Source organism: Notolepis coatsorum (assembly GCF_963971535.1).
Source record: "Notolepis coatsorum genome assembly, chromosome: 17".
Lineage (NCBI taxonomy): Eukaryota > Metazoa > Chordata > Actinopteri > Aulopiformes > Paralepididae > Notolepis > Notolepis coatsorum.
This window is the reverse complement of record NC_140181.1, coordinates 92,408,162-92,433,753: the sequence shown is the minus strand read 5'-3', so window position 1 is coordinate 92,433,753 and position 25,592 is coordinate 92,408,162. Positions and strand designations below refer to the sequence as shown.

The 25,592-nt window shown below is 42.1% G+C and overlaps 1 protein-coding gene across 1 annotated transcript in view; it reads left to right on the top strand.

Moving 5' to 3' along the window:
* cacna1db (calcium channel, voltage-dependent, L type, alpha 1D subunit, b) overlaps positions 1-25,592 on the top strand; it is a gene marked incomplete at both ends in the record, with an annotated part of 127,180 nt that overhangs the window by 18,816 nt on the left and 82,772 nt on the right. The window contains 7 exon segments of the mRNA XM_084333553.1: positions 1,027-1,188; positions 1,191-1,259; positions 17,747-17,821; positions 21,643-21,724; positions 22,052-22,078; positions 24,918-25,078; positions 25,373-25,409. Coding sequence (XP_084189679.1) covers positions 1,027-1,188; positions 1,191-1,259; positions 17,747-17,821; positions 21,643-21,724; positions 22,052-22,078; positions 24,918-25,078; positions 25,373-25,409 — 613 coding nt within the window.

Below are 25,592 nucleotides of genomic sequence, written 5' to 3'. Positions count from 1 at the left end.
CTCTCTCCCACACTTTCACTCTCTCACACTTCCACTCTCTCTCTCTCTCTCTCTCTCTCTCTCTCTCTCTCTCTCTCTCTCTCTCTCTCTCTCTCTCTCTCTCTCTCTCTCTCTCTCTCTCTCTCTCTCTCTAAAATTCTGTAACATGTTTTTCTTAATGGTAACTGCAAGTTATTTGACATATTGTCATATATGTTTTGATTGAGGACTGGGCCTTTTTCTGAGCACAGTGTAGGCCTATTCAAGACAGCCAGTATATTGCATTAAGGAAAATATATTAACATATATGGCCAATATATCACTCCCACATATCTCCACAATCCACCCCCCTCCTCCTTCATTGGGCCTTTGGATTGAGCTTTTAAAGAGTCACTAAACACATTCTCCTTTTGCTGCCCTATTGGTTAACATTTCCACCCTGCTGCCTTTGCCCAGCCCTAATCTGTGATGTTTATTTTTTTCCCTCGACAGTACCTCTGAGTGTGTGGCAGGGTGAATCGACCACTAGGGGCAGCAAAGTCTTGTTTTTTCATTGCTCTTTTAGTCCCCATGAAATGGCTAGCAGAATGATATATGATTCCACATAATGTATGTGTTTCCTGTAAAAACAGGAAGCTAGGGAGGGACTTATTGTGGCTATTGATTGGCATTTACAGTAGCCAATAGTGCTGAATGTCCATTAGTTAGCAGCTAATGTTAGCAACATAGTTTAGCAACGTTACGCAAAATTAGTAACATTAGCTAGCGAGCTAACATTGAACATTTGTTAAATTTAGTTAAAGAGGCAGAGTGCTAGCTCAGTTACAGTGTGCTGTAAATGTCATTCTAGAAAGCATTTCATTGACGCAAAATTAGTATACGCCCCCATGTGCTGGATGACTCATCACATTTTTAAAAATAATTTTCCTGGACATTACAAACTCTAAAATACCATTAACAATACCTACAAACAACTTTGTTGTCATTGTTGGGACAGATACTGACGTATTTAAGTGACAATCAGTGCAAGACATGATGTGATAAAAGAACATAAACGTCTATTTAATTTCACGGGGCCTTCAACATGGTCGTTCTCCTGTGCCCTCTCCAGGGAGTTCTCTAAGGAGCGAGAGAAGGCCAAGGCCCGCGGAGACTTCCAGAAGCTGAGGGAGAAGCAGCAGCTGGAGGAGGATCTGAAGGGCTACCTGGACTGATCACCCAGGCCGAGGACATCGACCCGGAGAACGAAGAGGAGGGGGATGAAGAGGGCAAACGCAGCAGTGAGTGACCGAGGCTTAACTCATTGTCGTTTCTGCTGTCGTTTTTTGCTGCCCCCTAGTGGTTGATATTTTCACCACGCTGCACACTGCCCCACGACAATCTGTGATGTCAGAGTACTATCAAAATCTGTCTAGGAGGGAAACTTTTATCCAACATGCTTTACAATTTATGCCTCACATTCACCCGTTCACTCAGACATTCACCCACCGACGGCGGAGGCGACCTTGCGAGGTGCCGACGTGCTCAACAGGAGCAGTTAGGGGTTAACCGTCTTGCTCAAGGACACTTCGACATACTGCCGGGAGGAGCCAGAATTTGACCGGCAACCGCCAGAATACCAGACGACCGCTCTACCCTCTGAGCCACTGTCGCCCCTAAAAAAAAGAGGTACTCTGACATCACATATTGGGGGGGGGGGGGGGGGGGGGGGGAGTGCTGCAGGGTGTAACTATCAACCACTAGGGGGCAGCAAAATGACCATGTGTTTAGTTACTCTTCATATCCTTCTGCTCTTCAAATAACCATACTTCCCTCCTCAACTGTAGGCGACCTACTTATTATTATTCACTTCTGTATTTCTTAGGTCGCTATGAACACATTTCAAATGAGCATATATGACTAATTCACATCAGTATATTTCAAAACACGAAAACTACAGTGGCGGAAAGCGCCCAGAGTGAGGTGATCGTGAGTTAATAAACAGTGAATTCTGCTTCTGTTTTGACTCTTTAGGTTTTTGAAGTGGCAATTTTTTTTCATCGTGATGCTTGAACCCTTTCACTACCACACTATAGAAGGTTAACTGTCTGTAGTGTGGCAGTTAAAGGGTTAACCATCTAGTGTGGTAGTGAAAGGGTTAACCTTGTGTAATGTGGTAGTGAACGGGTTAACCGTATGTAGTGTGGTAGTGAAAGGGTTAATCTTCTGTAGTGTGGTAGTGAAAGGGTTAACCATATGTAGTGTGGTAGTGAAAGGGTTAACCTTCTGTAGTGTGGTAGTGAAAGGGTTAACATTCTGTAGTGTGGTAGTGAAAGGGTTAACCTTCTGTAGTGTGGTAGTGAAAGGGTTAACATTCTGTAGTGTGGTAGTGAAAGGGTTAACATTCTGTAGTGTGGTAGTGAAAGGGTTAACATTGAAGTGAATGGACGTCATTCTACATCCTCCGTCATTCGCACCCCTCATCGCATCAAAGTAGACCAGCATGGGGGGAAACTGAATAAAGTTAATTATGTAAGGGATAATGTATGCCTACGAGGTCATTGTCGCAAAATAATTGACCGACACGGAGTTTAAAATACTGAGGCGCCGCGCCGAGGTGTTTTAAACGTAGTGAAGGTCAATTATTTTGCGACAATGACCTCGTCATAGCTGGGCTATGGGTCTGTTTATTATCTATCTATCTATCTATCTATCTATCTATCTATCTATCTATCTATCTATCTATCTATCTATCTATCTATCTATCTATCTATCTATCTATCTATCTATCTATCTATCTATCTATCTATCTATCTATCTATCTATCTATCTATCTATCTATCTATCTATCTATCTATCTATCTATATCTATCTATCTATCTATCTATCTATCTATCTATCTATCTATCTATCTATCTATCTATCTATCTATCTATCTATCTATCTATCTATCTATCTATCTATCTATCTATCTATCTATCTATCTATCTATCTATCTATCTATCTATCTATCTATCTATCTATCTATCTATCTATCTATCTATCTATCTATCTATCTATCTATCTATCTATCTATCTATCTATCTATCTATCTATCTATCTATCTATCTATCTATCTATCTATCTATCTATCTATCTATCTATCTATCTATCTATCTATCTATCTATCTATCTATCTATCTATCTATCTATCTATCTATCTATCTATCTATCTATCTATCTATCTATCTATCTATCTATCTATCTATCTATCTATCTATCTATCTATCTATCTATCTATCTATCTATCTATCTATCTATCTATCTATCTATCTATCTATCTATCTATCTATCTATCTATCTATCTATCTATCTATCTATCTATCTATCTATCTATCTATCTATCTATCTATCTATCTATCTATCTATCTATCTATCTATCTATCTATCTATCTATCTATCTATCTATCTATCTATCTATCTATCTATCTATCTATCTATCTATCTATCTATCTATCTATCTATCTATCTATCTATCTATCTATCTATCTATCTATCTATCTATCTATCTATCTATCTATCTATCTATCTATCTATCTATCTATCTATCTATCTATCTATCTATCTATCTATCTATCTATCTATCTATCTATCTATCTATCTATCTATCTATCTATCTATCTATCTATCTATCTATCTATCTATCTATCTATCTATCTATCTATCTATCTATCTATCTATCTATCTATCTATCTATCTATCTATCTATCTATCTATCTATCTATCTATCTATCTATCTATCTATCTATCTATCTATCTATCTATCTATCTATCTATCTATCTATCTATCTATCTATCTATCTATCTATCTATCTATCTATCTATCTATCTATCTATCTATCTATCTATCTATCTATCTATCTATCTATCTATCTATCTATCTATCTATCTATCTATCTATCTATCTATCTATCTATCTCTAGTCTATCTATTTATTAATCTGATTAGTGGGAGGCCTCTCCCGCCAGCTGGGCTATGGGTCTGTAGGGGAAATACTGCACACACACACACACACACACACACACACACACACACACACACACACACACACACACACACACACACACACACACACACACACACACACACACACACACACACACACACACACACACACACACACACACACACACACACACACACACACACACACACACACACACACACACACACACACACACACACACACAATATGTAGTAAAATAAATCAATCATCATACATTTTTGCTTCTCTGTTTGGGCTCAAGTACTGCACGGTGTTCCTGCTCTGTCCCTTGAGCTGCAGGCCAGTAGAGAAGGTTCATTTTCTCTGTTCTTTCACTGTTTCCACCGCTTCACATTGATGTTCTAGATGTTTCATAGGAACAGTAGATATGTCCACCTCCATCACCTCAGAGAACAGTGCATTTCTCTCCTCTTTATATTCTAAACACTCCACGAGAACACCTTGTACGGCCTCTTCCTTTCCACTGCTTTCACATAGTCCATCCTCGTGTTTTAACATAAGATAATAAGATAAGATGATATTTTGAGCTCCGAGCCGTGATGTTTAGCCTTTATCCTATTTTCATACTAGCGCTCTTTCCCTATGTTTTCTCTTTTGTTGTTTTTCTTAGCTCTATTCTATTTCAATCTTTCAAAAATGTACCCCAGTTGCTATTGCATGTACATATTTGTGTTTTATTACACGTCGAATTAATTTGAGACTTTATAGTTAATTAATCTAAATGATCGCATTTTAAACACATATCAATATTTGTTGCGAAAAGCAAACATTTTCAATAACAATTTTGGTATATGAGTTAATCAATGGATTATGTTTTTTTTTTTTATCCACTTTTTCTCCCATTTTTCTATATTTTCTCCCATCCCAATTTCGTATCATCCAATTCAACCCTCCCCTGTCACGAACGCTGTTTCTTGCCTCCCACAAGCCGGCTGCAATGTGGACTAAGTCATACATAGCACAAGTCCCCTCCGGTACTTGAGGTAAGAGCAGTCGCATCTTTTCACCTGCGCAGCTCGATCTCTCAGTGGCGAGGAGTAACGCGTGGGAGGCTCACGCTGCCCCCGACACTTCCTGATTCTACTGCGCAGGCGCACCAACCGACCTGTAGGAGTCGCTGTCCACAACGCCCGATCCCCACCCATCAGTTTCCCACCCTTCTGGTACATTATTATGTTTAAGCAGCAATATCTTGTTTATTAGCTACTACACAGACCAACAGTCAGATCAATGCAACAAAGTGCAGCAATTTTAGGAATAATATTATATATATATATATATATATATATATATATATATATATATATATATATATATATATATATATATATATATATATACGCAAAGGACCTTTTCTCTTTTGAAAGGTAACATTCCGAAGTTTCTTACACAATAAAGAAGAATTATTTTGAATAATGAAATAGTAACAGAGGTTTGAACACACTGAAGTAAAAGTTGTGTGTACTCACATTTCTGTTTAGTGGTTGCCAGATGCCCGTTTTTTGTAACAGTTTCACTAAGCCAGAACACAGGTGCAGACACAAGCAAGCAGAGACGATGTGGAATCAGAGTATAACCCAAATGTCGGGTGTATTTAATGAGAAAAGAAGAGTAACAGAATCCAGTCCAGGGAGTGAGCGGGTACAGGGTATTCCGACGAGCGTGGGGGTCGTAGCCAGGAGCGGGTATTCAGACGGTCCGGGGAGTGAGCAGGTACGGGGTAGTCAGACGGGCGTATGGGTCGTAGGCAGGAGAGGGTCCTCATACAGTCCAGGGATGTTCACGGAGAGAATGGTCAGGCAGGCAGAGGTCATTCATGGGAATCCAAGATGGGGGAACAGGGAGTGGAGCCAGGCAGGAACTGTGAACAAAAGGAGGACAAGGACGTTAGAAGCACAATAGAACACAGACTGATAAATAGAACAAGGCACGAGAATACGGACTGACTGGAAATAAGGAACTACGATCTGGCAGCCTCATGACATCTGGGCCAGGTCTAAATAGGGTTGGTAATTAGCTGGTAGTTATCACTCAGCTGCTCCTCCGGCTGACACACACCTGCAGCACCCCATCCTGTAATCAGAGAGAGAGAGAGGAAGAGAGGGAGAGTAGCTAGGTCGGGATAGAGTGGGAGAACCAAGGGGAGGTTGGGAAGCCTGGAGGACTGGAGGGGCATGCCATTTTTTTTTTTTTAAACTTTGGCCATTCCCCTGGCTCTTTTTTGCGTTTATCGCATTTATTCTGGTCAAGGATGACCGACAGAAACAGGCTGAAGGGGTTCAGATGGGGGGGAAGACACTCTGGGAAAGGCACGGCTGCAGTCCGGGATTCAAACTCGCTAAACCCCAGATCCGTGACGAGCACGGTTGTCCCCGGCGCCGAAATAGCGCTCGAGGTACGTGGTGAGCTACTGGAGCTCCCCCCGGGCATGCCATTTTTAAGTTCAAGCTGAGAGGTAGGAGCTGGAAAACATAACGGTTCCATAGCCTGAAGTCTTATAGTCATACAGTTTATATAAATTAAGTTTATAAAAATGCCATGGAAAATGAATGAATGTTTCACAAATGTTTTTGTAATGTGTGTACCACAATAATTCAGCGTGATTATCCAAAATGGCCATCCACTGCCTTTATTTCGCCTCTCGAGTCAAAACAAAGGACTTATTCATCTTCTTGTGTCACCATCCCCCACTCTGAGCACCCATCTGGGATCGCTTTCGGAGCAGACGCTCCTTGGCTACAACGGTGGTCAATCATTTTCGCCATCAGTGGTGACTGGTGTTAGATGTTGTGTTTACAGCCTTCTTGTTGATTGGCCCCATCTGCCCTTTCCATGAAGTCTCTGTTGTGTTTCTTTGTTGTTTGTGAGGCAATCGTTTGGTGGAATTCTGTCCTCCCCGCTTACATGGCTGTAACACTGTCCACGTTAATGCATCCGGACAAAGATATACTGGAGTCGTCATCTCATATCAGAAAGGAGGTTGTTTATTTTGCATAAACCAAGGTTCTCGTACAGAATTAAACGAATTGAAAGTCGTTAAAAAACTTTAGACTGATCGGTCGGTCAGTGGTGTGGGTGGGGGCACCGGTGGTGTGGGTGGGGGCACCGGTGGTGTGGGTGGGGGCACCGCTGGTGTGAGTGGGGGCACTGCTGGTGTGAGTGGGGGCACTGCTGGTGTGAGTGGGGGCACTGCTGGTGTGAGTGGGGGCACCGGTGGTGTGGGTGGGGGCACTGCTGGTGTGAGTGGGGGCACTGCTGGTGTGAGTGGGGCCACCGGTGGTGTGAGTGGGGGCACTGCTGGTGTGGGTGGGGGCACTGCTGGTGTGAGTGGGGCCACCGCTGGTGTGAGTGGGGGCACTGCTGGTGTGAGTGGGGGCACTGCTGGTGTGAGTGGGGGCACTGCTGGTGTGAGTGGGGCCACCGGTGGTGTGAGTGGGGGCACCGGTGGTGTGAGTGGGGGCACCGCTGGTGTGAGTGGGGGCACCGCTGGTGTGAGTGGGGGCACTGGTGGTGTGAGTGGGGGCACTGCTGGTGTGAGTGGGGCCACCGGTGGTGTGAGTGGGGGCACTGCTGGTGTGAGTGGGGGCACCGCTGGTGTGAGTGGGGGCACCGGTGGTGTGAGTGGGGGCAGCGCTGGTGTGAGTGGGGGCAGCGCTGGTGTGAGTGGGGGCACCGGTGGTGTGAGTGGGGGCAGCGCTGGTGTGAGTGGGGGCAGCGCTGGTGTGAGTGGGCGCACCGCTGGTGTGAGTGGGGGCAGCACTGGTGTGAGTGGGGGCACCGGTGGTGTGGGTGGGGGCACCGCTGGTGTTAGTGGGGGCAGCGCTGGTGTGAGTGGGGGCACCGGTGGTGTGAGTGGGGGCACCGCTGGTGTGAGTGGGGGCACTGCTGGTGTGAGTGGGGGCACCGCTGGTGTGAGTGGGGGCACCGGTGGTGTGAGTGGGGCCACCGCTGGTGTGAGTGGGGCCACTGCTGGTGTGAGTGGGGGCAGCGCTGGTGTGAGTGGGGCCACTGCTGGTGTGAGTGGGGGCACTGCTGGTGTGAGTGGGGGCACCGCTGGTGTGAGTGGGGCCACTGCTGGTGTGAGTGGGGGCACCGGTGGTGTGAGTGGGGGCAGCGCTGGTGTGAGTGGGGCCACCGGTGGTGTGAGTGGGGGCACCGGTGGTGTGAGTGGGGGCAGCGCTGGTGTGAGTGGGGGCACCGGTGGTGTGAGTGGGGGCACCGGTGGTGTGAGTGGGGGCACTGCTGGTGTGAGTGGGGGCAGCGCTGGTGTGAGTGGGGGCACCGCTGGTGTGTGTGGGGGGGGGGGGGGGCACTGGTGGGGGATTTCAACAGCCATAATCCACTGCGGGGCAGTAGAGGCACGGATCAGAATGGGGAAATAGTAGAGGAGATTATGGATAGGCATGAGCCGATGTGTCTGAATGACAAGATAGCACTAAATTGTAATACAATAATCACAGTGTGGTGACTCAGTGAGTGAGTAGCAGGCAGACAGGCAGCAGGACTTTAGGTTATTTGTTTTTGACACGTACTGCCTGAGAGAGAAGACCCGTTTACCAGAAGACATCAGCTGAAACTGCTATTTGCTATCGCTACAAGTGATACACAAAAAAAAGCCAATATGTGTGCTAAGAAATGTCAGGCAGACCACAGTGGAATCAATATTGGATAAGAGGCCATGAAGTGATAAAGGACCGAATGTTTCAACTTGAGTTAAACAAGGATAATATGGATCCTACTAGTAACGTGTACTTTCCATCAGAAGAAATTGGTGGAGGTGAACCTGCTCCAGGAGAAGATGGCCTGCGATACGAGGTGTTTAGGAAGTTGGATGATGATGTAGTATTGGACGAGATCCTAGCGCTTATGAATACAGTGTGGGAGGAAGGAGCTGTCCCTGCTGCATGGAGACAGGCCGTGGTAATCCCTATTTTAAAACCGGAGGAAGGAAGCCTTTGGTTCTTATAGGCTGTCGTGTGTGTACGGCCACGGAGAGGATGATGACAGACAGGCCGGAGAAGGTAGGCTGCTTCACTCCAATCCAGAGTGGCTTCAGATTGATTCTGCACTGTTGTTTGATCTAGACGAGGGAAGCTATGATACATAAAGTAGGAGTACAGTAGTTGGTTTTTAAGGGTCCCAGCTCACATGGTAAATGGTAGACTGCATTTCATATAGCAACTTCTATCCAAAGCGCTTTACAACTTTTGACTCACACACTCACACACTGACGGCGGAGGCGACCATGCAAGGTGCCGACCTGCTCATTGGGAGCAGTTAGGGGTTAAGGTGTCTCGCTCAAGGACACTTCGACACGCTTCCCGGGAGGAGCGGCAATCGAACCCGGGCACCTTCTGATTACCAGACGACTTCAGGCTCTACCTCCTGAGTCACTGTCGCCCTCGGATCTGAACGTCGCCGTCTCATACAGGAAGGAGATGCGGCGGCAGAGCGGGTGGGAGACGGAGACGAGCAGCCGACATTCTTATAGAAGGCAGGGGAGTAGACATCCATAGAGATTTTAACAGTAGGTGAAGGTCTTACATCCATAGACATTTTAACAGTAGGTGAAGGTCTTACATCCAGACATTTTAACAGTAGGTGAAGGTCTTACATCCATAGACATTTTAACAGTAGGTGAAGGTCTTACATCCATAGACATTTTAACAGTAGGTGAAGGTCTTACATCCAGACATTTTAACAGTAGGTGAAGGTCTTACATCCATAGACATTTTAACAGTAGGTGAAGGTCTTACATCCAGACATTTTAACAGTAGGTGAAGGTCTTACATCCATAGACATTTTAACAGTAGGTGAAGGTCTTACATCCATTATATATTTTACATATCTAGGGTCGTTATCCACTGTTTCTTTCACTTTTTTCAAATTGCTGGGCTCTCAAACAATGTCCACAGCCCACACACTCACTTCCTGTCCACTGAGACACATTGAATCATATGACTGATATGAGGCAGTATTCCAAATCCTCTTTACGTAAGGGCCGTGTGTGTGTGTGCATGTGTGTGTGCGTGTGTGTGTGTGTGTGTGTGTGTGTGTGTGTGTGTGTGTGTGTGTGTGTGTGTGTGTGTGTGTGTGTGTGTGTGTGTGTGTGTGTGTGTGTGTGTGTGTGTGTGTGTGTGACGCATAGACCCATAGGTCCTCATTCTCGAACGTGTTTGTAAGTGGCTTGGTAAATATCTTGGTAGGGGGGAAACGTTCGCAGCTGTGCTCCGTTGAATGAAATATGTCATTCATTCTTAAACTGAAATGTGCATTCTCGTTCATTTAATTTGCATACAGACACGCCCCACCAGCTCCTTATAAGGCGAGAACCTTCTGATTACCAGACGACTGCTCTACCTCCTGAGCTAGAATTCTAGATGTTAGAAGTCTACCACTCTACAGCTTTCAGTGACCAGTAGCAGTTTGTCAGTGGAATGTCGTCAGGATTCTAATCACACTGGTGTGATGGAGCTCCCGAAAGGGTTAATGTAGGTATGATGATGAACACTCTTGTTTTCCGTCAGCTCTGTCAGTTCTCTGCATGACTCATTTACTCATTCTAACATTCTGTTCCTCTCTTCTCTCCTCCGCTATGTGTTCTCTGGCTCTGCCGGCTTCTCTTCTCTCTCCCATAGTCTGGATGCTTCTTGCTTCATTCATTAAACATGCTATAGATTCAGATTCAGATTATTTTATTGTCACAGCTTTTTTAAATGTACATACATTCAGAAAGATTTCAAGGTATATGATCTTTTACAAGGTAAAAACTGCAGATAAAAAAATATATATTTTGTGTATATTGTGGTTTTCAGGCTTGACACGGACCAAAACAAACAATTCCAATGCCCACACAAGCACAATTTCAATAAACAAATGATATTTATTGATCTGCAGTACAAGTCCGATGGGCAATAGAGGGGTCATATAACAGTCCAGGGTCAATACACTTTCCAGGCTCTCGTACAAAAAGGGAATGTTCAATACTCAGGGTTTGTCGTCCGGTCCCGGGTCCAGTAACACGAACACCTTCTCGCACTCACCTCTCCTTCAAACTACCTCTTAACTCACAAACTCAGTATCTCACTCTCTCTCTATGAACTCTGCTCCTTCCTCACCTCCACTCAACTCTTCTCTGTCTCTCCTAGGGTTTTATGCTATGTGTGTCTTGTGTGTGTGGGATGTGGGTGATCACGTGGTGCACAGGTGTATTCCATCAGTCCTAATCAACTCCTTAATTAACTCTCCTCTGCCCGTGGCAGTAGTATCTCCCTTCCTCCACGTAGCCATGGGACGGGGGATGATATCTGCCACAATATATATATATTCTATAAGTAGAAGTCCAAACACTAGGGAGGCTGGGTACAGTGTGTGTGTGTGTGTGTGCGTGTGTGTGTGTGTGTGTGTGTGTGTGTGTGTGTGTGTGTGTGTGTGTGTGTGTGCGCATATGTACATGTGTGTGCGTGCGTGCGTGCATGTGTACATGTGTGTGTGTGCGTTTGTCAAGAGGTCTACTGCTCTTTCCTGCAATGCTATTTCCTGCAGCTATATCGCTACAGTACCATGCCTCAGTTGAATCCATTCATAGTGTGATATAATGTATTCATGTCCTCTGTCTATTCCTGTCAGAATGCTCCATCTTTTTGCTGCTGTCACTGCTGTAGACGATCAAACTGTACTACTAACCTGTTTCCTGTAAAGAGAGATATTTGTATGGTTAGATCTCTGCTAACATTAGTCTCTGCTAACATTAGTCTCTCCTCTGCTAACATTAGTCTCTCCTCTTAACATTAGTCTCTCCTCTTAACATTAGTCTCTGCTAACATTAGTCTCTCCTCTTAACATTAGTCTCTCCTCTGTTAACATTAGTCTCTCCTCTTAACATTAGTCTCTCCTCTGTTAACATTAGTCTCTCCTCTGCTAACATTAGTCTCTGCTAACATTAGTCTCTCAACTTAACATTAGTCTCTCCTCTGCTAACATTAGTCTCTCAACTTAACATTAGTCTCTCCTCTGCTAACATTAGTCTCTGCTCTGTTAACATTAGTATCTGCTCTGCTAACATTAGTCTCTCCTCTGTTAACATTAGTCTCTCCTCTGTTAACATTAGTCTCTCCTCTGCTAACATTAGTCTCTCCTCTGTTAACATTAGTCTCTCCTCTGTTAACATTAGTCTCTGCTCTGCTAACATTAGTCTCTCCTCTGCTAACATTAGTCTCTCCTCTGCTAACATTAGTCTCTCCTCTGCTAACATTAGTCTCTCCTCTTAACATTAGTCTCTGCTCTGCTAACATTAGTCTCTCCTCTGCTAACATTAGTATCTCCTCTTAACATTAGTCTCTGCTAACATTAGTCTCTCTGTTAACATTAATCTCTCCTCTGCTAACATTAGTCTCTCCTCTGTTAACATTAGTCTCTCCTCTGCTAACATTAGTCTCTCAACTTAACATTAGTCTCTCCTCTGCTAACATTAGTCTCTCAACTTAACATTAGTCTCTCCTCTGCTAACATTAGTCTCTGCTCTGTTAACATTAGTCTCTGCTCTGCTAACATTAGTCTCTCCTCTGTTAACATTAGTCTCTCATCTGCTAACATTAGTCTCTCCTCTGTTAACATTAGTCTCTCCTCTGTTAACATTAGTCTCTCCTCTGCTACCATTAGTCTCTCCTCTGCTAACATTAGTCTCCTCTGCTACCATTAGTCTCTGCTAACATTAGTCTCTCCTCTGCTAACATTAGTCTCTCCTCTGCTAACATTAGTCTCTCCTCTGCTAACATTAGTCTCTCCTCTTAACATTAGTCTCTGCTCTGCTAACATTAGTCTCTCCTCCGCTAACATTAGTCTCTCCTCTTAACATTAGTCTCTGCTAACATTAGTCTATCCTCTGCTAACATTAGTCTCTCCTCTGATAACATTAGTCTCTCATCTGCTAACATTAGTCTCTCCTCTGTTAACTTAACATTAGTCTCCTCTGCTAACATTAGTCTCTGCTAACATTAGTCTCCTCTGCTAACATTAGTCTCTGCTAACATTAGTATATCCTCTGTTAACATTAGTCTATTTTCCGCTAACATTAGTCTTTGCTAACATTAGTCTCTCCTCTGCTAACATTAGTCGGTAGCCCTTTATAATAACACCCTGTTATAATACATTTATAAGGTATTTGTAGATGATGAACTAATCATGAACAAACCATTTATATACATTCATAAATTATTATTAACTATATTTGTATAACATTTACATATTAGTTCTACATTATTTATAACTCATTATCAACATTGTTTGTACTTGATTTGTTCATCATTAAATAATGTTGTTTAATGTGTAGTAACACATTTGTAGATGCTTTGAAAAATGGATATGAAAAAACGACTATACTGTATCTCTTTATTTTTCATGTTCAACAAATGATTTGTTAAGACATTCATAAAACATCTATAAATCATTTGCAGATGCTATTGTGTGCCCTAATCTGAAGTGAAGCCTATTCATCATTAACAAATGTCTAATACAGTTAATTATTTGTTTAATGTTTCATCACATGTTACAAATGTTGTAGACAGCTTTCGGATACACCCTTCTTTGTGACATCAAACAGTGACAGAATTAGGACTAAAGATAAATGCAATTTTATTAACATATAAAATACATGTGCATGACATATAGTGTAACATGGGGGGGGCACTAGGACCCAGGAGTACCCTGGCCAGATAGAGTATCTAGAGAGGAAGTGTCACGCGAGTGAGACTTGACGTCACGTGTGTTGCCGTCAGGCATGCGTTGTTCATGGGACGGGGTAGCACGGTGTGGTACCTCACTCGCTATTTGCATATCAATAGCTCCGGTCGTCAGGTGTGTTAAATACGTTCTCAGACACATTCACACCTAACCTTGTTGTGAAGACGTGTTACATTCCATTCGTAGAGGCAATTAGGCACTGTCTTTAGTCTGTGCCCAAGCGAGGGGACATTAAATGCGCATTCGCAAGAGCGCGCGCACGCGCCGGGAGCGCGCGTGCACGTGGTGCGTGTCACCCCAGATGATTTCAATAACGCACCACTGGTTGCCGTCTGTTTGAATGGAAGCACGATACATGCAGAACCAAGTTATCCGTGCTGCTCCTGCCCCACGCTTTTAATAATGGTATGAGCAGGTTAAACACCTTTTTTGTTGGTAAATCTATTCCATCATTTCCGACCTACAAACAACTCTTATATGTTGTGTAGACGTACTTGATGTGGTGGGCGCTAACGTTACATTTGTTTCTAATGTGTGCTCAGTGCTCAGTATATTGCGGTATGTGATGAACACGAGGGTAATAATTATTTGTATTTTCAGACTGTATAGGCGCCGATACAGCCTTAAAATACAAATAATTATTACTCTTGTGTGTCGTGTCATCATCACATACCGCAATATACTGAGCACTGAGCACACATTAGGAACAAATGTAACGTTAACGCCCACCACATCAAGTACGTCTACACAACATATAAGAGTTGTTTGTAGGTCGGAAATGATGGAATAGATTTACCAACAAAAAAGGTGTTAAACCTGCTCATACCTTTATTAAAAGCGTGGGGCAGGAGCAGCACGGATAACTTGGTTGGGCACTAGGACCCAGGAGTACCCTGGCCAGATAGAGTATCTAGAGAGGAAGTGTCACGCGAGTGAGACTTCCTCTCTAGATACTCTACCTGGCCAGGGTACTCCTGGGTCCTAGTGCCCCTCCACGTTACACATTATGTCATATGTTAATAAAATTGCATTTATCTATAGTCCTAATTCTGTCACTGTTTGATGTCACAAAGAAGGGTGTATCCGAAAGCTGTCTACAACATTTGTAACAGGTGATGAAAAAGTAAACAAATAATTAACTGTATTAGACATTTGTTAATGATGAATAGGCTTCACTTCAGATTAGGGCACACAATAGCATCTGCAAATGATTTATAGATGTTTTATGAATGTCTTAACAAATCATTTGTTGAACATGAACAAATAAATGGAGGTACAGTATAGTTGTTTTTTCATATCCATTTTCAAAGCGTCTACAAATGTGTTACTACACATTAAACAACATTATTTAATGATGAACAAATCAAGTACAAACAATGTTGATAATGAGTTATAAATAATGTAGAACTAATTTGTAAATGTTATACAAATATAGTTATAAATGATTTAATAATAATTTACGAATGTATATAAATGTTTTGTTCATGATTAGTTCATTATCTGCAAATACCTTCTAAATGTATTATAACACGGTGTTATTATAAAGTGCTACCGTCTCTGCTAACATTAGTCTCTGCTAACATTAGTATATCCTCTGTTAACATTAGTCTCTGCTAACATTAGTCTCTGCTAACATTAGTCTCTGCTAACATTAATCTCTGCTAACATTAGTCTATCATCTGTTAACATTAGTCTCTGCTAACATTAATCTCTGCTAACATTAGTCTCTGCTAACATTAGACTAGTAATATTCAATATAAAATGGCTGTAGTTCCATTCCTTTAATCTATACAAACTAGCTCTGCATTGGGTCTGAATGCGGCACACTGATAAATAGACAACAGTCAGTTTGACTCACCATGACGACGTGACGTTTGTCACGTCTCTCACCCCGTGATTAATTAATGGTGATTAATTAATGGGAACTAGTACAGAGGAAATAGTACAGAGGAACTAGTACAGATAAACTAGTACAGATTAACTATTACAGTGGAACTAGTACAGAGGAACTAGTACAGATAAACTAGTACAGAAGAACTAGTACAGATGAACTAGTACAGATGAACTAGTACATATGATATAGTACAGATACACTAGTACAGAGGAACTAGTACAGATAAAACTAGTACAAATAAACTAGTACAGAGGAACTAGTATAGATAAACTAGTACAGAGGAACTAGTACAGATAAACTAGTACAGAGGAACTATTACAGATAAACGAGTACAGAGGAACTAGTACAGAGGAACTAGTACAGTGGAACCGGTACAGAGGAACTAGTACAGATAAACTAGTACAGATAAACTAGTACAGATTAACTAGTACAGATAAACTAGTACAGAGGAACTAGTGCAGAGGAACTAGTACAGATTAACTAGTACAGATTAACTAGTACAGATTAACTAGTACAGAGGAACTAGTGCAGAGGAACTAGTACAGATTAACTAGTACAGATTAACACTTTAATCGCCATGGGTTAAATTCATAATTTACCATCCCTCGCCAGCTCTATTTGTCTATGGAGAAGTTCCCCTTCTTTGCAGGGCTATAACTTTTTAAATTCTATTGCTAAATTGCCATTAGTATGGCCCATTCAATGTCCTATATGTATTGTTCAGGGTGTAGCAACGTTAAACTTTTTCATTCACATATTCATACTAAAATATGGTCTAAAGTATAAGTATGTTTTTATCGTTTTCTGCAGCTTTCTTCAGAACGTGATTTATAGCCCTAAATGCATTATATTGATGATCAAATACAGTTTGGTAGGAATCTGTGCGAGATAAAAAAATGTCAACTGGACGTGGTTCTAGAAGTTTCTACGCATCATCTGATGATGACCGGATGGGCGGGGGATCGTTTATAATTCCGTGGGCAGCGTTAGATGATTCATCTAGTGTGGGTCATATGTTCATCAGATCAGTTAGTATAGAAGACGTTAGAATATAACGCTGAATCTTACCGTGGCTTCCTCGCGCCGCAGATGAGCGTGGAACAGAATTGTTTCTATTATGGGATGGAGAAATGCCCGATCCATTTCCAGGTTGTATAATAGTATATACGTCCAAATCATGTTGTTTTTTCGAGTTATTTGCACCGATCGATGTTCACTGTGTCAATACGGAGTCTCTCTAACGATAGCGAGTGCCCGGACCACATATGGATGAGCACTACCGGTTCAAAGGTTAATTTCCGGCTGGCGATCTGCCGATCGGCCACCAGATGGCGCTCTTGAACCGCTAGAGAGTTGAGTGGAGCTTTGCAGTGTGTCTCAGGGCTCCGGAAAGGAAATATGACAGATTTTTGAAATATTGACATCAAAGACGAGTTACGGCGTCTTCGGCAGAATGAGCATGGCTAGGAATGACGTGTAACTCGTCCACGGCGATCATAGTGTTAACTAGTACAGAGGAACTAGTACAGATTAACTAGTACAGATAAACTAGTACAGAGGAACTAGTGCAGAGGAACTAGTACAGATTAACTAGTACAGAGGAACTAGTGCAGAGGAACTAGTACAGATTAACTAGTACAGAGGAACTAGTACAGATTAACTAGTACAGATTAACTAGTACAGAGGAAATAGTACAGATTAACTAGTACAGATAAACTAGTGCAGAGGAACTAGTACAGATAAACTAGTACAGGATAACTAGTACAGAGGAACTACTGTAGTACAGAGGAAATCCAGCCAATCAGTGTCCATTACTAAGCAGAGTCTACTTATACATATTGGAATATACAGTATATATTAAACGGAAGGGGATGCACCGGTCTGTAGGTATTATGTACCTTTTCTGGACAAGGCAAATTATTGTCCTGGTCTGTCTATACTGTAGCTCTCTCTCTCTCTCTCTCTCTCTCTCTCTCTCTCTCTCTATCTCTCTCTCTCTCTCTCTCTCTCTCTCTCTCTCTCTCTCTCTCTCTCTTGTTCTGCTATGTTTCTGACTCACTGCTCCCTCTTCTGTCTGGCTGTGTGAACTGCATGTTGATAACGCCAAGGGGTCATGCTGGCTGACCTCACAGAGAAGAAGAAAGGAAAGTTTGCCTGGTTCAGTCACTCCACAGAAACACATGGTAAATGTGTGTGCATGTGTGTGCGTGCGTGTGTGCATGTGTGTGCGTGTGCATGGGTGTGTGTGCGTGCGTGCGTGTGTGTGTTTGTTTGTTTGTGTGCATGCACAACACGTATCACTGGTCCTTGTCCCTTTTCTCTTGGAAATGTGCCTTTAATACAAGCCAATTTCATTTCACTTTATTTAAACTCGAAAGACAACTGAGGTTTCCCTCGTTTACAGTCACGTCGAGTGTACATACAGAGTATATACAATCACAACAATAAGACAAGTAAGGATATCAATTACAACCACTTGATTGACAAAGGTTGGAGATCAAGGTTTTAAACTCTGCAACAGAGGGGAGAATCTCAAGCTTTACGGACTGTTGGAGTTCATTCCATGACCTAGGGGCATCATAGCAGAATCGATAAATCGGGACAAAATTATCGATAAATATCGATATTTTTATTAGTTTTTTTTATTTGTTTTTATTTTTATTTTATTATTATTTAAACAACAAATGTATGTTTATTTTGCAGCAATTCTTTGTCGTTGCCGCCATCTTTAGTGTTACAGATTTCTCCATTAAAAACTACCGCTGTGATCCTTCTCATTTTATAGTCGGTGGTCTCTGGATGTGATGGAGGAGTGCGCTGCATATTGAATGCACAGTGCAGAGTTGCAATTCAACTGAATTTACATGAAATGGGGATGTTTTAACTAAAACATGCCACAAGACCTAGTATTTGAGTATTATAATAGTACGGTATATAAAGTATTGAATCTTTTTTTACACATCCAAAATAAATCGATAAGTGATGCCACTTATCGATTTCACGCAGTTATCGATAATTATCGATAAGTGGTCTCAGCCTTACAATGAATGGTTACAAAAGAACAGCCCACTCCCAGATGATGACTTCCTGTCGTTACTTACCCATAATAGCAAACACAACACTCAGTGACCATGTTAATCATAAAGCATCTTACGTCTGCTTTGATGTGGTAATAACAAGTATGTTTTACAATTAATATTCAAATTCCATTCGAATCCGCCTCATTTCAGCCTATTCATAGTTGAACAGCGTTCTTAGAGACAACTGACAGCCCTAGTGTGCGTGTCCACTCATCTGCTTTTGTGTGTGTGTTTTTGTGTGAGAATGTGTTTGCATGTGTGTGGGCGGGCGGTTCATCTTTGAGCGTATCGCACGTGTGCGAGTTTTCTCCTTCGTGTGCCTTCGTTTGCTCGTGTTTGCTCGTGTTTCCGCTGGCTTGACTTGTGTTTGATATGACTGACCTTCGGGACTGGCGTCTTCTCAGTATCGTTGTCATCACCGTCGTTATCATCATCATCATCATCATCATCATCATCATCATCATCATCATCATCATTTTCTTTTATTATTAAACCTTTATTTAACCAGATAGAAAATTTATTGAGATTAACATCTCTTTTATAAGAGTGACTTGGCCAAGAAGGACAGCAAAAACACATTATTTTCAGACAAAAACAAACATTCAGACAAGCGAGTTCATGGTTTTAGACACACGCTTCCAAGGAAAGAAAATACGCTCTGTCATATGTTTGAATTAATTCAGAGTTAATGTATCCTGTAGTTTAAGCTCGTCTTCTAGGCTATTCCATGCAGATGGAGCAGAAACATCAAAAGCCTTCTTTCCAAGATCATCGCCATCTTCTTCATCATCATCATTATCATCAGCATCAGCATCAGCATCTTTTACCCATGTTGTGAAACCTTTCATTTCTTCCCTGCGAGCAAAACACAAGAGAAACAAAGAGATAAAGAGTCATTGGCCACATGCAATAACACGTGTTTGAATCATCCGTGTTAGGAGGTGGCATGACGGTGGTGGAGGTATGTAAAACCCAAGCGCAGACAAGCAGAGGATAGACAGGAGGCAGGTGTAGAATCTTGAATTTGAGCACTGCTCCTTTAATTTCGATGAATGTGGCTCAAAAACAAAGTGAGAGGGCAAGTCTCCAAAACGTGCTAAATGCCCTAAAAACCATAAACACTTTAAATAATATTATCCTCCGTGGCACAGAGCGATAAAGACTTCACCAAGAGAAGTTATGCTACTTACAAAAGTGTTCATCATCATTCTTTTCATTACATTTATGTGTGCCGTGTGGTGTCAAACTTCAAACCGCCCCCGTGAAGAGGACATTATGTGCATGTATAATACTATGGCTTTCTAACATGATGACTTGTAGCATGCATCAAATGTGATTTGGTTCGATTTAGAAACTGTCAATGACTTATAGCATGTATCAAAATGTGATTTGGTTTGATTTAGAAACTGTCAATGACTTATAGCATGCATCAAATGTGATTTGGTTCGATTTAGAAACTGTCAATGACTTATAGCATGTATCAAAATGTGATTTGGTTTGATTTAGAAACTGTCAATGACTTATAGCATGTATCAAAATGTGATTTGGTTTGATTTAGAAACTGTCAATGACTTATAGCATGTATCAAATGTGATTTTGGTTTGATTTAGAAACTGTCAATGACTTATAGCATGCATCAAATGTGATTTGGTTCGATTTAGAAACTGTCAATGATTTATAGCATGTATCAAATGTGATTTTGGTTCGATTTAGAAACTGTCAATGACTTATAGCATGCATCAAATGTGATTTGGTTCGATTTAGAAACTGTCAATGACTTATAGCATGTATCCAATATGATTTGGTTGATTTAGAACCTTTCAGTGATTTTACAACATGGATCAAATGTGATTTGGTCTGTTGGGGAAATCCTCAACCCACGATTTCCTATTTGCAAGCAAATGCGACTATTAGCCATGTCGTAACTGTACATGGTAGTCCTATAACATATAGTGAACAACTAATATTGCATAATATATCAGCTTTCTGTAAAATAATGACAACTGGATTCTCCAGGAACTGAAAGGAAGTGGTTGATTTTCCCATTGACGTTTTTTATCTACACGAAGGAGGGCAATATCGCTGTAGCTGTTAGTCACCATAAAATACAAATAAGAAATCTATATTTTTACTGGTTATTGTTGGGGTCCGGCAGAACATATATTTGTATTTCTGTCATAATTGCGCACAAAATGTGAACAAAATGTTTCTTAACCCTGACCTGGGACCCCAAAGCAAAGAAAATACACTGTAAAACATCCACAATGTCAACGGGGAAACCAATCCTTCCACTTGTCACGGTGGACTTCAGATGTTGTGAAGTGACTGGGGCGAGTAGCGGTGCTATGGGTTAAACTCACTCTCATCCTCAAAATACACATAGACACGTTACAAAGCAGTGAGTTCACTTCTTGGTATAGCGGTCTGTGCTGTTGCCCGCGGTGCGGGACACCATGGGTTCGAAACTCCCTCGGGGCATCGATGTCACAACCGTTACACACGCATAGTATATCTGCTGTAAACCAATTGGATGCTCTTCACATAGAAACACATGTCTCTTCCCAAATTGCATCGTGTGCCTTTAATTCATGAAACGTTCACTTTTTGGAGAGGTTTTCTCAATGTTGCTGTATGTTTGAGAAATTCCGCCCAGGAGATTTTTGACAGTAGAACCAACAGTAGGGTGATATTATCTCACTCCACTTCCTGTTGTTATTTGTGTGTGTGTGTGTGTGTGTGTGTGTGTGTGTGTGTGTGTGTGTGTGTGTGTGTGTGTGTGTGTGTGTGTGTGTGTGTGTGTGTGTGTGTGTGTGTGTGTGTGTGTGTGTGTGTGTGTGTGTGTGTGTGTGTGTGTGTGTGTGTGTGTGTGTGTGTGTGTGTGTGTGTGTGTGTGTGTGTGTGTGTGTGTGTGTGTGATGTCATAGCGAGCATGCCGAGTGAGACAGAGTCTCAGACAGAGAACCACAATGGAGAGGACGACAAAGCCCCCTGCTGTGGAGCGCTCTGGTGAGTTTAACACACACGCATAAACATACACACATGCACACACACACACACACACACACACACACACACACACACATAATCACACACACACACACACACACACACAGACACAACACTACTCTCTCTCTCTCTCTCTCTCTCTCTCTCTCTCTCTCTCTCTCTCTCTCTCTCTCTCTCTCTCTCTCTCTCTCTCTCTCTCTCTCTCTCTCTCTCTCTCTCTCTCTCTCTCTCTCTCTCTCTCTCTCTCTCTCTCTCTCTCAGGTGTTATAGGCCTATGAATTAAATGCACATTGCCTTTAACACTGTCATCATTTATTGTCCCCCCAGTCAAAAAATCACTAAATCCAAGTGCAGGTCAGTACGCCGGTGGATCATTATTTATTCACACCATTCCAAGTCCATCCTTACCGTCCGTTACATTCATTGATTTGAGTTATTTTGTCCCGTCCTGCATGGTGTTGGTTCCTCACACATGACGTTGCTTGTCTCTGCCGTGTTTTGCACGTGAAAACCACTTGTGTTTTATCCAATGGTGTCGTGTTCTAAAATCTGTCCCGTCGGCCATGATTGTAATCCTGCGGTGAGCTGGTTATGTTATTTTAATTTATTCTTTAAATCCCTCTCCTTACCTTTTGTCAGATATATTTTTTCCCGTCTGATCTCATCGTCATCCAAACGTTGGTAAAGTCTCTCTCTCCTTTCACTCAAAGCCACTCTGAGGTTGCTTTATAATCAATACTCTAGTCTATTGTAATGTGAATCGCAGCAATGTGATACTGTATGTCAAAAATATAATCAAGTACTGTTCTTAAAAAAAAAAAATTTGTCAAGTATTGCACATATTTTAGTCAACGCCTGGTATGCATAAAGTAACTGAATTGTATGTACATATGTAACAGAGCTATAGAGTTATGAACTATACATTCAAGTTCAAGTTTTGTTTTATTTGTCACATATAAGCTATGTGTACATTATAGTGACATGGTTGGTTCTGTATGAGCCCCCTGAGATTGTGCTTCATACAGTAAAATAGTAAAAGAATAAAGACCAAACACTATACAATAATACTAAAATGCAAAAAACATAATGCAAAAATGTGGTAGAAGAGTAGTGCAAATTTGTAAGAATAAATAGATAAAATATGTTAAAAAAGTGTTTAAAGTGAGTGAATGTTAAAGGAAAACTCCAACATTTTGGGAAATTAGCTTATTTAACATCTTCCCTGGAGTTAGACAAGAAGATACATAACTTTTTTGTCTCTGTGCATGCATTAGGCTTAGGGAACGCCCGCACCGTTAGCGTAGCTTAGCTTCATCACTGGAAGTGGGTCAGACTTTTACCCTGAAGTTCCCTACAGTCCCCTACAGTCACGAAATACACTCCAAATACAACTCCAAAACGTTCCTGTAAACATGGTGTGACCTGTGTATTTACCACGTGGAGAAATAAAAAATAATTGAATTTGACATTTACGTTTTCTAAGCAAATATACTCGAACTATTTTTTGCCTAACCACTCCTCTCTGGGCGCAGTGATTTCACGCAACGCAGTGCTACTTTCTAACGTGACGCCAGTGTTTGTTTACATTTTCATTTCATTCAAAGGATCCGAACCGATTGAAGTTTATGGATACCATGACTGTGGTAAGTTTTAATTTATGTTTTTAGATGGAAGGCTGTATTCCATCTGTCTAACATTAGCAAATATTGTGAGATTAGGACATAACGTTGCTGGACTATCGACCTAGTTAGCCCCTTTCCTGACTGCGATGCACGGCTACAGGGTTTGGGCGAGTGAATCCACACTTGTGGTATTATTATAACTCATTTATTGTGTAATGCTAGCCCCTTAAAACTTACCACAGTCATGGTATCCATAAACTTCAATCGGTTCGGATCCTTTGAATGAAATGAAAATGTAAACAAACACTGGCATCATGTTAGAAAGTAGCACTGCGTTGCATGAAATCACTGAGCCCAGAGAGGAGTGGTTTGGCAAAAAAAATTTTGAGTATATTTGCTTAGAAAACGTAAATGTCGAAACCAATTATTTTTTATTTCTCCACGTGGTAAATACACAGGTCACAACATGTTTACAGGAACGTTTTGGAGTTGTATTTGGAGTGTATTTCGTGACTGTAGGGGACTGTAGGGAACTTCAGGGTAAAAGTCTGACCCACTTCCAGTGATGAAGCTAAGCTACGCTAACGGTGCGGGCGTTCCCTAAGCCTAATTCATGCACAGAGACAAAAAAGTTATGTATCTTCTTGTCTAACTCCAGGGAAGATGTTAAATAAGCAAATTTCCCAAAATGTTGGAGTTTTCCTTTAAAGGTGAATGTTTAAAGTGAATGTGTGAATGAAATATAGAATGGATGAGTTACAGAGTTAGTGTTACAGTTAATTAATTAGGAACAGTTTGCTATAGAAAAAGGCAGCTATTTTGGCAGTTTTTTAGGGATAATTCTCTTTTTTGATCCACTTTTTCTCCTTATTTTCTATTTTTCTCCCATCCCAATTTCGCCTCGCCAATTCTCCCTTCAATTCTCCCCTCCCCTGTCTCGAACGTTGCTAGACTATGCCTCCCACTGGTCGGCTGCAGTGAGGACCAAGCCTTGCATCACGTGTCCCCTCCGGTACACGAGGAGGCAGCTGTCGCATCTTTTCACCTGAACAGCACGATCTCTCAGTGGCGAGGAGTAGCGCGTGGGAGGCTCACGCTGCCCCCGATACTTCCTGATTCTGCTGTACAGGCGCACCAACCGACCTGTAGGAGTCGCTGTCCACAACGTCCAATCCCCACCCACCGGCTTTCCCACCCCTAACACTGCCAATTGTGTTAGTATGAACGACCGGCCAAGCCGGTAGCAACGCAGAGAGCTGGGCTCGATACCAGCATCGCCTGCGTTAGTGGTGAGCGCCTTGCCCACTGCGCCACTCGGCCACACCTTTTTAGGGATAATTCTTGAACTAATTTAGCTGTTATTGATTATTGGTGAATAGATTATTGATTGGTGATCAGTAGCTTCTCTCACTCTCATGTGATCTGACTGGTCGTCCGACAGTACATCACTACTCTACATTCTTTGCTTTATGCATACAGGCCTAATATCGTATATTATAATACTGAATGAAGTTATACTGCATGGTGTTAATATATTAGTGATGTCACTTCCTACGTTGTCTTTCTGTCAGTCGCCAGTGGCGACGGTGGAACCGGTTCTGCCGCAGGAACTGCCGCGTGGCGGTGAAGTCGGTGTCTTTCTATTGGCTCGTCATCGTCCTGGTCTTCCTCAACACTCTCACCATCTCCTCAGAGCACTACAACCAACCGGACTGGCTGACGGAGATACAAGGTATCTCTCTCTCCTCTTCTCTTCCTCTCCTCTCCTCTCCTCTCGTCTCTTTTCTTCTCCTCTCCTCTCTTCTCTTTTATTCTCCTCTCCTCTCCTCTCTCTCTTCTCTTCTCTTCTCTTTTCTTTTCTTTTCTTTTCTTCTCTTCTCTTCTCTCCTCTCCTCTTCTCTCCTCTCCTCTCTTCTCTTCTCCTCTCTTCTCTTCTCTTCTCTTCTCTTCTCTTCTCTTCTCTTCTCTTCTCTTCTCTTCTCTTCTCTTCTCTTCTCTTCTCTTCTCTTCTCTTCTCTTGATCTAGCCTACCAATGTTGTGCAGTATATCATTTATATAATATGTTATGATTCCCTTCAACACTTCTTCTCTTCTCTCTCCTCTCTTCTCCACTCCTCTATCTCCTCTCATGCATCTCCTCTCTCCTCTCTTGCTCCCTCATTTCCTCTCCTCTCGTTTCCTCTCCTCATGTATCTCCTCTCTTCTCTCCTCTCTCATCTCCTCTCATGCCCCTACTTTCCTCTCT